At 39.0% G+C, this 12,033-nt stretch overlaps 1 protein-coding gene across 20 annotated transcripts in view; it reads right to left on the bottom strand.

Moving 5' to 3' along the window:
• Positions 1 to 298: 298 nt before the first annotated feature.
• Positions 299 to 12,033, bottom strand: part of HERC4 (HECT and RLD domain containing E3 ubiquitin protein ligase 4) — a 153,932-nt gene continuing 142,197 nt past the window's right edge. For 19 of the 20 annotated variants that reach the window (XM_004049487.4, XM_004049486.4, XM_063710056.1 and 16 more), the window contains 3 exons: positions 10,393 to 10,576; positions 2,891 to 2,993; positions 299 to 949 (listed from right to left, as the gene is read on the bottom strand). In XM_004049487.4, the coding sequence (XP_004049535.1) occupies positions 741 to 949; positions 2,891 to 2,993; positions 10,393 to 10,576 (496 nt within the window). In that variant the 3' untranslated portion in view covers positions 299 to 740. Of the gene's footprint in view, positions 950 to 2,890; positions 2,994 to 10,392; positions 10,577 to 12,033 lie in introns of those variants that run through there. The other variant, XM_063710057.1, reaches the window with a different exon arrangement.

Here is a 12,033-nt window from a genome sequence, read left to right as displayed (position 1 = left end):
TGGCAACTGTGGAGACAGAGTTCTTCCAGTACTAAATATTAATAAGTTCTCTGATCGACAATCCCCCATCTATCAGTGTGTCAGGATTCACAAAGAAAAGAACTGCAGGTTATGTAGTATATTCCCTATCTGTGATTTAGGTTTGCACAAAGACACTTATTCTAGCAAAAAAGAAAAGATAGTGTTTCCACCATGCTACCTTTTTTTTCTTTTTATAGAGTCTCAGAGTAAGATTTAAATCATAATTTTTAACCTTTAAAAGTCTGTTCAAGTTCAATTACAACCATAGAAACTGTACTGGTATCAGAACATAACTATTTTATTACAAAACTTAACATTATTTACAAAATGAAAAAATAATCAAATGACTATTGCAGGCCAAAGTTGAAGGTTTTTCACTCAGTGATTGAAGAAAAATTAAGCAATATTTCCATGCACTCACACCAGATCATTTCTGAAATATGCAAACTCTTAAAATTCATGTTAGTAAAACTTTAATGTATTCATAATACTTGCTATGTTTATTAGAAGATGGTCAAAAAAATCCATGGTTCTGTACAATAATATTAACAGTTCATTTTCCTTTAATATTTTTTGGCTTCCATGAACACTCGTAGATTGAACATTCTGCAAGTAAGAATTATAACAGTACCTCTGTCACCTTGCTGAATTCATCACCACAAGAAAAACACAAATAGTTTAATGCTTTTGCACTAAACTGAATAGTTATAACTCCAAAGTTATATTAAACTGAAGCCTTCATTGTGATCAATAGCTTGGATCAGTTTAGAGCGTAGAGTTTCTTTTTCTGTATATTTTGGAAGATCCAGAAGATTAAAACAAGTATGGGAAACTGGGAGATACTCCTCACCACCTCCTGTGGACTGGATGACTAGTTTCAGACTCTTCATACCAAGAATAGGAATGCGATCACTACCTGTCAAAAATACTGCCAAGAAAGAAATCATTCAGTCAACCACTTCAAAACAAAAAGATAAAGTAGCAAGTAATATTTGGTACAGTCGCTACAGTAGAGCTTCACTTTAACATCTGCTCTAAAGTGTTAACTTACTTCCTAATTTGTGGAAGACAAGTTTTTTGAGACACATTCTAATTGCTCAGCCACACAATATTTTTTCTTTAAAAGTATAATCTTAATACTGGCACAAAGGAAGTGCTTAATAAATGTTTGATAAGTGAGTATTTTGCCATTGCCAAAACATTTTGAGAGCCCTTTTTTGGAAAAGCCATTCAGAACTAGTTGACAAACCAAATACAAAATGCAGTTTTGATTATGATTTCTTTTTCTATTTGCTTCGTTTCTGTTATTTTTTTTAAATCAGAAATTTATAATGGGCAGCCAAAATTCAAATCATTCTTTTTTTTTTTGAAACGAGTCTTGCTCAGTTGCCCAGGCTGGAGTGCAGTGTGCGGTCACAGTCACAGCAGCCTCGATCTCCTGGGCTCAAGCAATCCTCTCACCTCAGCTTCTGGAGTAGCTGGGAGCGTAGTCACCAAGCCCAGGGCTAATTTTTATAGAGATGAGGTTTTGCCATGTTGCCCAGGCTCAAATCACTCTTAAAGAGTAATGATTTCTCATCCTTATGACACACAGAAGAATTTGACCAAGATTCTTGGAGGTTGCCAAATCATTCCTGGCAAAAGCAGGAGTATCAAAGGAAATGTCACTGATTTGGACACATAAATTCTGACAACTTTAAAAATAAGTCAAATTTCAATTAGAATACAGACTTTAACAGAAGAAAGATACACAGGCATCAGTTATAAATGAGGGAACTAAGGCCTGAAAAAGCTTTATTTTATATAGAAATTGCCAAAGTTTTAGTCTTGAAGCAAAAAGAAAAAGAAAAAGAAAATGAAGACCAAACAGAGAAAAGAGCAATACAGTTGGCCCTCCGTATCTGTGAGCTCTGTATCCATGGATTCAACCGACTGCAAATCGAAAATATTTTCAAAAAATGGATGCTTGTGACTGTACTGAATGTGTGAACTGTTTTTCTTGACATTGGTCCCTCAACAATACAGTATAACAACTATTTACATAGCATTTACATTGAGGTATTAATAACATGTACATTCATGTGTCACTTAACGATGAGGATATGTTCTGAGAAATGCATCATTAGGCGATTTCATTCTGTAAACATCATATATTTACACAACCTAGACAGTATGTAGTCTACTACACACCTAGGCCACATGATATAGCCCTATTGCTCCTAGGCTACAAACCTGTACAGCATGTTACTGTACTGAATTCTGTAGGTAACTGTAACATAACAGTAGGTATTTGTGTATCTAAACATAGAAAAGGTACAGTAGCTGTATTATAATCTTACAGGACCACTATCATATATATGGTCTGTCGTTCACTGAAAAGTCATTATGTGGCACGTGACTGTAATCTAGAGATGATTTAAAGTATAAGGATATGTGTAGGTTATATGCAAATACTATGCCAATTTATACAAGAAACTTGAGCATCTACTGGATTTGGGTATCCTTGGCAGGGAGGTCTTGGAATCAATCCCCCATGTATGCCAAAGGATGACTATACTCCAGAGATCTTTTTAGAAATCTAAAAGGAATTCTACAATCCTAGTTTACTGTAACCACAGTTTATTGTAACTATAACATAGCTATAGTTTGCTTTCATTTCCAAGTTAGCTTCCATTTTACTTCATAGAATGAATCAATGCTATTTTGAAGGCAAACTGAATTTAGCCTTCGAAATAAGAAAATACATGTACTGAAGAGTGCAGATAGTTCTGTTTCAAAAAAATTACTTGAAGATTAAAACAGGGCTTTGGAATAATACTATAATTAGATTCCAGTCTCATAAAGTATACAACTAGTTAGAAATACTTACACAGAAACTGTTTCTTCTTTTCCAATGGTAATTCGTGAAATACTTCCCAAAAAATTTTTATCGTAGGATGTTCTGCCCAATATTCCCCTTTGTATTCTGTATTCTAAAAACAACAATCTTTTATTAGTATTAAGGGACACACTGGCTAATATATTAGCACATAAAGCTAACATGGTCCAGTAGTTTGCAACTTGTGCAATTCAATGGATTGCCCACTGTTTTCTGGACATTTACAATCTGAAGCTATTAGTTCCAGGAGAAAAAGAAGAAATACGTAAGAATCACCAGAAATCTTTCCCAGCACTTCAAAGAACATGATAGGATCATACTATCATCTTCAAAAGTAAATAAAGAGAAACTAGATAAAATAATGTTATAGGACCATCAAAAGTCTGACATGGAATTATCTGTGATAATCAGAAAATTCCCTTTCTGTATTCATGAACAGAAGTCAAACCATTACAATTTATCTCTCCTTTTAAAAATATGGTACTAAGCAACACTAAAAATTTTCTGAGGTAGTTTCCAAGATGGCCACCAGTGAGCACTGCCTCCTGGTATTCATGCCCGTGTGTATAAGGATACTGTGAATATGAGGAATGTATGACTTCTGAGACTAAATCATAAAAAAAAACCTCTATGGCTTCAGCCCTTCTTCTGGATCACTCACTGGGGGAAACCAGTTGTCATTTCATGAGGATATTCAAACATCCCTATATGGAGAGAAGTACTCATGGTGCTATACTGAGGCCTCCTGCCAACAGTCATGTGAGTAAGCCACCTTGGAAGTGAATCTCTATCCTTAATCATGCTTTTAGATGCCTATAGCACCAGCCAATATTCTGACTGCAACTTCATGAGGGAACCCTGAGCCCAAACTACTCAGCTAAGCCACTCCTGAATTCCTGACCCACAGAAACTATGAAACAACAGAGTTTCATTGTTATTTTGAAGCCAATACGTTTTGGGGTAATTTGCTGCAATAAGCCTAAAATATCTCCCCTGTCAAAAATATTAGTACTGGCCGGGCACGGTGGCTCACGCCTGTAATCCCAGCACTTTGGGTGTCCAAGCCGGGCAGATCACTTGAGGTCAGGAGTTCCAGACCAGCCTGGCCAACATGGTGAAACCCCATCTCTACTGAAAATACAAAAATTAGCTGGGCATGGTGGCAGGCGCCTGTAATCCCGGCTACTTGGGGGAGGCTAAGGCAGGAGAATCGCTTGAACCTGGGAGATGGAGGTTGTAGTGAGCCAAGACTGTGCCATTGCACTCCAGCCTGGTCAACAAGAGCGAAACTCCATCTCAATAAAAAAAAATAAAAAATAATAAAAAAACAACAACAAAATTAGTACTAAAAGAGAAGCAGGTAGGAAGTAGAGAGGAAATAGTTTATATTGTGAACTGTTCTTATCCAGCCGCAGGTGGCTTTAACTTTCAGTTCTTCAGATGCGTCAGGTCCTTTGGACATACTGTTCCCTCAGCCTACACCACTCAGACACATCCTTTCTTCTTTGGTCATCAGGCTAATTTTTACCCTTTTAGGGCTCAGATTAAATGCCATCTAATTCATTCATTGATTCATCCAACAAATATATAATGAGTTTTAGTCAATGTTTTGGGCCCTGGGAAAACCTCAGTGAACAGAATCCTCACTTACCTTGTGGAGCTCACTGTCTAGTAAGAGGCGTTCCCAGATTCATCTAGCCTAGATCAGGCTCCTCCTTATGCACCATTCACTAAACTCTTTTTCACTGTATTAATTAAAACTGTGTATTAAACATTTGATTTCTAGCTCTCTTATTAGGGCAAAGACCATGTCTCTATCTTATTTCCTGCCCTCTCTTCAATCTCTCGCATGGTTTCAGCTGTACATTATCAGGCACACAGTAGAGGCTCAATAAATACTTGCTAATGGGCTTCTTGAATTTTGGACTTTCCTTATTTGTAGCCATGATTTATCTTAATCACTGAACTCTCAATAATTCAAATATGCAAAATATTTGCTGTTAGTTGCACACAAGTTTGAAGAAAACAGCTTGAATTCTAGCATGGAATTTATTAAACTGTTTGAATTAAAGTCTGTGAGCATGTTAGTGGGGAATGAAAAGAGGATGGCTAAAGTTTTTTTTTCTTTTAAATCTCTAAATGGTTTGGTAGAAATGTGCACACATGTCCTGATTAAGAAAGAACATTTAAAGCTCCAAATCATAATCACTAAAATTGTAATGAATCAGATATACAACAGAAGAAATCACAGTGTTAACAATAAATACACCATATATATATATATATATATATATATATATATATATATATATATATATATATATTTTTTTTTTTTTTTAGATAGAGTCTTGCTCTGTCACCAGGCTGGAATACAGTGGCACGATCTTGGCTCACTGCAACCTCCGCCTCCCAGGTTCAAGCGATTCTCCTGCCTCAGCCTCCCGAGTAGCTGGGATTACAGGCCTACACCACCACACCCAGCTAATTTTCGTATTTTTAGTAGAGACGGGGGTTTCACTATGTTGGCCAGGATGGTCTTGATCTTCTGACCTTGTGATCCGCCTGCCTCAGCCTCCCAAAGTGCTGGGATTACAGGCGTGAGCCACTGTGCCCGGCCGCTACAATATACTTTTTAAGATGTCCTGTCTTAACTGAATGAACACTTAAATCAATTATCACTTCAGGCAAGGTTTCAAGTACTTACTGAGTGCTCTCCTAGGTGCTAGGAATACAGCAGTGAACAGAGGCAAAAATTCTGCCCCCATGGTGCTTACATTGTGGTGGGGGGAAGGAGCAACCTAAGTAAAATTATGTCAAATCCAAAGAAGCAAAAATAAAACAGCGAGGGGAGACAGGATACGTGTGCAGGAGAGAGGTTTGCAATTTTAGATCAGTTATCCAGGGAAGGTCTCTGAGAAGGTATAAACACACAAAGGAGGTGAGAGCAAGAATCTTTTGTGATTATCAGGGGAAGAGAATTCCAGGCACATGGAAAAGGAAACAAATGCCCTAAGACTGGAGTGTGCCTGGAGGGTTCTAGGCTCAGCAGAGGTTAATAAGGCTGAGGCAGAGTGAGAGGAACAATGACAGGAGATGAGGCAAGGAGGGAAAAATTGTGTAGGATCTAAAGGGTGATGAGAAGCTGTTATATCATTTTCATTTTAAGGTGATTAGAGGTGGAGTCCATTTCCAGTGGGGGACCCCTTAGAGTTAGTATCTACCGGCTTCTTCTTTTGAGAAGATCAATTTACTACTACACAAGAACCTTTAATCTCCTTCCTGAAGGATTTACACCTGGCTACCAGCTGTGTAGCATCCTCAGTGTTACCTTGTTTCCCAAATTGTAAAGCCTCTCTCCCAAGCTGTCTTTTGCTGGGTAGGAGAGGGGACATGAATGGTCCAATTATTCTTTAAAATGGCTTTAAAGTAATTCTGTTGCCCTTAGTCCAACCTTCATCCCTGCCATTAAGGGTAACATGGTATACCAATTCTTGAGCCTTTCAGATTCTAGGATATAAAATGAGTTGCCTCGGGCCAGGAGCGGTGGCTCACACCTGTAATCCCAGCACTTTGGAAGGCCGAGGCGGGTGGATCATGAGGTCAGGAGTTCAAGACCAGCCTGCCCAATATGGCGAAACCCCATCTCTACTAAAAAAATAAAAAAATCAGCCAGGAATAGTGGCACGTCTGTAGTTCCAGCTACTCGGGAGGCTGAGGCAGAAGAATCGCTTGAACTTGGGAGGCGGAGGCTGCAGTGAGCCAAGATTGCGCCACTGCACTACAGCCTGGGCGACAGAGCAAGACTCCGTCTCAAAAAAAAAAGAGTTGCCTCCTGACAATCCTGTCCCTCTGGAGGCTTAGAATTCAATTTTCCTCTGCTCTAAGTCACTCATCAATTTATCTCCTTACTTTCTGTCTTCCAAAACTATTTCTTCTCTTGTTCATTGCATTTTTATTTTTTGGTATTTTTATTTTATATTTCTATTTTTATTCCATTTCTGTCATTCTAGTCATATTTTTGGGAGGGAGCAGACATGTTTATTCCATAATGTTTAACTAGAAGTCCTAATTATTCTTAAAATCTTATTCCTTAAATTACTGCACAGTAAAACTGGCTATATTCTGGGGTGTATACAGTTCTGTAAGTTCTAAGCACATGTGCAGATTTGTGTAACCACTGCCACAATTAGGATACTGAGCAGTCCCATCACTGTTATGCTCTTAGATGCCTCTTGTGCTACCTCCTCTGAAGTCACACCCTCCCACTCAACCCCTTGTCTCTATTCACTATAATTTTTTGTCTTTTCAAGAATGTCACATAAATGGAGCCATACAGTATGCAACCATTTGAAACTGGCTTCTTTCACTCAGCATAAAGCCTCAGATTCATCCAGTTTTTGCATGTATCAATAGTGCTTTTTTTTCTTTTTTGAGACAGGGTCTTGCTTTGCTGCCTATGTCAGAGTGCAGTCAGGGCTCACTGCAGCCTCTACCTCCCGGGCTCAAGGGATCCTCCCACCTCAGCCTCCCGAGTAGCTGGGACTACTGGTGCACGCCACCATAAAGGGCCAATTTTTGTATTTTTTGTAGAGACAGGGTTTTATCATGTTGTCCAGGCTGGTCTTGAACTCCTGGGTTCAAACTATCTGCCAACCTCAGCCTCCCAAAGTGCCAGGATTAGAGGTGTGAGACACCACACCCAGCTGTGCATTTTTTTTTTTTTTTTGAGATGGAGTTTCACTCTTGTTGCCCAGGCTGGAGTGCAACGGCACGATCTCTGGCTCACTGCAACCTCTGCCTCCTAGGTTCAAGCGATTCTCCTGCCTCAGCCTCCCGAGCAGCTGGGATTACAGGCACAACACCCAGCTAATTTTGTATTTTTAGTAGAGATGGGGTTTCTCCATGTTGGTCAGGGTGGTCTCGAACTCCCAACCTCAGGTGATCTGCCTGCCTCGGCCTCCCAAAGTGCTGGGATTACAGGCGTGAGCCACCGCGCCCGGCCCAGCTGTGCATTTCCTTTTAACACTTAGTAGTTATTCTGCTGAATAGGTATACTGTAGTAGGTTTACCCATTCACCCACTGAAGCACATCTAAGTTGTTTCCAGTTTTTTACTCATTTGCAAATTTAAAAAAAAGTCTTTAAAAATTAAGGCAAAACACACATACCATAAAGTTTGTATCTTAACCATTTTAAGTGTACACTTCAGTAGCATTAACTACATTCACATGGTTGTACCACCATCCATCTCCAGAATTCATTTCATCTAGTAAAACTGAAACTCTGTCCCCTTGGTTTACAGATTTTTGTGTGAATATAATTTAATACCTGGGAGTAGGACTGCTAGGTCATATAGCAAATGTATGTTTAACTTTTTAAGAAACAGCCACTGTTTCCAAAGTGACTATACCATTTTGTATCCCCATCGGCAACATATAAACGTTCCTGATGCTTTGCACCTATTAATATGACTGACATAAAAAGTAGAGTGGTAAGTGCTGCTCTATTTTTTTATGTTAGTCATCTTAATAGGTATACAGTATCTAACTAATTATAAATGCATAAATCAGAGGATGGTATATTAGAAAGATAGAAAATCAGCAGATTAATTTCACATATATCTTCCTCAAAGCTGATCTAACCTTGCACTTTCTGTCACTCTGCCTCCCAGGTTCAAGTGATTCTTGTGTCTCAGCCTCCCAAGTAGCTGGTATTACAGGAGTGTGCCACCACACCTGGCTAATTTTTGTATTTTTATTAGGGATGGGGTTTCACCATGTTGGCCAGGCTGGTCTCCAACTCCTGGCCTCAAGTGATCTGCCTGCCTCAGCCTCCCCAAGTGCTGGGATTACAGGCATGAGACACCATGCCTGGCTTAACCTAGCACTTTCTTTCTTTTTGAGATGGAGTCTTGCTCTGTTGCCTGGGCTGGAGTGCAGTGGCGCAATCTCACTGACTTGAACCCTCTGCTTCCCGGGTTCAAGCGATTCTCTTGCCTCAGCCTCCCGATAGTTGGGACTATAGGCGTGCGACACTATGCCCAAATTTTTGTATATTTAGTAGAGACGGGGTTTCACTACGTTGGTTGGCCAGGATGGTCTCGATCTCTTGACCTCATGATCCGCCCGCCTCAGTGTCCCAAAGTGCTGGCATTACAGGCATGAGTCACCACACAGGGCCAGCACTTTCTATTAAATGTTTATCAGAATCAATATTTGATAATTACTCTGCTAAAAAATGTAACACTGAGACTAATCAGAAAAAAAGGAAACAAAGATTTTTAAACATCATAACTGCATTTCATGATGGTTTTCCTAAGACTGAGGCAGAACGAAAACCCATTCAGCTTTGGCTAGGGCTTTTTTTTGGAGAGTGCAGTGGCGCGATCTTGGCTCACTGCAACCTCCGCTTCCCAGGTTCAAGCAATTCTCCTGTCTCAGCCTCCCAAGTAGCTGGGATTACAGGTGTGTGCCACCACGCCCGATTAATTTTTGTATTTTTAGTAGAGACGGGGTTTCACCATGTTGGCAAAGCTGGCCTGGAACTCCTGACCTCAGGTGATCTGCCCACCTTGGCCTCCCAAAGTGCTGGGATTACAGGCATGAGCCATCGCACCTGGCTTGGTTAGGGCTTCTATCCAGCTGTGTCACAGATGACATTTTTGTTTTCTTTTGAGACAGACAGGCTCCTGCTCTGTCATCCAGGGTCAAGTGCAGTGGTATAATTGTGGCTCACTACAGCCTCAACCACCTGGGATCAAGAGATTCTCCCACTGCAGCCTCCCACAGGTAGGACCACAGGTGTTTGCTACCACATCTGGCTAATTTTTAAAATTATTTTTATCTATTTTTATTTACTTATTTTTTGTTTTTGAGACAGAGCCTTGCTCTGCTGCCCAGGGTGGAATGCAGTGGCACAATCTCAGCTCACTGCAACCTCTGCCTCCCAGGTTCAAGAGATTCTCCTGCCTCAGCCTCCTGAGTAGCTGGGATTACAGGCACGTGCCACCACACCCAGCTAATTTTTGTATTTTTAGTAGAGACAGGTTTCACCATGTTGGCCAGGCTGCTCTTGAACTCCTGACCTCATGTGATCCACCCACCTTGGCCTCCCAAAGTCCTGCGGTTACAGGTGTAAGCCACAACGCCTGGCCTAAGTTACTTTTAGAGATTAGGTCTTGCTATGCTCCCCAGGCTGCTGTTGAACTCCTGGCCTCAAGTGATCCTCCTGCCTAAGCACCCCAAAGTGCTGGGGTTATAGGTGAGAGCCACTGTGCCTGGCCAGATGAGTTTTCTATTATCAATACCACCAATTATAATAGTGTCTAATTCATACACAGTTCAAATCCATTCATTATGGAGTTTGAAGGGTAGAGTGCTTTCCTGTAAAATGGTAGTACTAAAGTGTATAAAATAAAAAATAATACATAAAAAGGCAAGATTTCCATATATAAATCTTTCCATTTAACAATATCAGAGATTAGTTTTCCCCTACCTTTTCCAGTTCCTTCCAATCATAATTTGTATTTCCAATGACCATTGCTTGTAGTTCATTAGGCTGAAAGAGCAGAAGGACTTTTCCACCACAGACCTTATGAAAGCCCGCATGAAAAGCATCAAATAAGGAAGCCACTGATTTATTGAATATGTAATCCACATAAGCATCAACAAACTCTTGCCTAGAAATGAAAAAGCACACATGTACAGATTATAAAAATCATGTATGAAGAATCCATAATGTAGTCATTAAAACTTCAAGTGCTCCTACAATTTCTGCTACATATCTACGAAACTGAGAATGTATGAGTAGCGTTCAAACAGGACAAAACCAAAGTCACTATGGAAAAAGCTATTATTCTTTCTATATAAAAATCAGCTGTATCCATGAGGCATTCAGTTATTCTTAGGCTATTCCTAATGGAAAAAATGTCATTTCCTAATGGGCAGAATGATGCAAATGTCTATGAAAATAATTTTAAAATATTTACAAGTTATTGAGAATTTATATATATATATCATGTCACATGCATCCCTAAAAGGAATGATCTGTTACAAACAATAGGTGACAAAAAAATGAGAGCTTTGGATTCAGATCATTTGACCAACTATAGCCTTCTTTTCCTTGGGTTCCAAGGAATCTGAACAAAATTTACTTTAACAAATGCCTAAGAGAGGGTACTAAGCATTCTTTTAGGATAATCATTAAAGAGTACAAGTGTAGTTTCTTTTCAAATGTACGTGTGAATACATATACAATCACTTCTGATTCTCTTCTATCTCTTACGATACAAAACGAAACTGTAAAGAAAAAAAGAAGCCCCTTTAACCCCTGAATTTGAACCACAATCTTCTTCAATCTGTTTTGTTTTGCTAGCCACAACATTTTATGATGCTATCTGGTCAAATAATGAGAATGGATACTAGAAGATTTCACTATTTTATATCTTTGTCTTCCAAGTAATAAAGGATGATTCTGCAATAGGAATAATGGTAAGTTGCCTTTCAGAACCAAGTTTTTTTTTAAAACAAGGATATCTAGAAGGACCTAAAATTTTTTCACATCATTTTAAAAACAGCTTTATTTTTATCAAAGTAAGACATATCAAGAGTTTAAAACATCAAATAGTAAGAATCCTAATAGCCAACATTTACTGAGCACTACATGTGCTAGGTCTTATTTTAAGTATCTTAAAATATTGCCTCATCTAGTTCTCAACCCCATGAAGTAAGTATAATTTGTCATTCCATTTAACAGAGAAGGATACTGAGGCATTGAGACATCAACTAATTTATTTAAAGTTATAAAGCTTCTAAGTAGCGGAATTAGGATTATAATCCTTTGGACCAACTCCCTGGCAACAGCCACTATTAAAGAATTGTAACAAAATAGAAGAGAACAAAGCAACTCTGTCCTGCACTTCTCTGCCAGAAATTCCCGCTATTAAAAGGCAACTATTTAACTCTTTTTGCTATTCCTTCTGATATTTATATTCAAGCTTCTAACAACACAGTTCTATTGTTATTCCTTAAATTTCAATTTGCTTTGGATTAATCTTTAATGTAATTGTCCCATTCACTTTCTACTCCCCTGTACATCTATTATATTTATATAACAATTTTTGGTTCAATATTTGTT

Source organism: Gorilla gorilla, chromosome 8, assembly GCF_029281585.2.
Source record: "Gorilla gorilla gorilla isolate KB3781 chromosome 8, NHGRI_mGorGor1-v2.1_pri, whole genome shotgun sequence".
NCBI lineage: Eukaryota > Metazoa > Chordata > Mammalia > Primates > Hominidae > Gorilla > Gorilla gorilla.
This window is presented reverse-complemented; position numbering and strand designations above follow the sequence as displayed.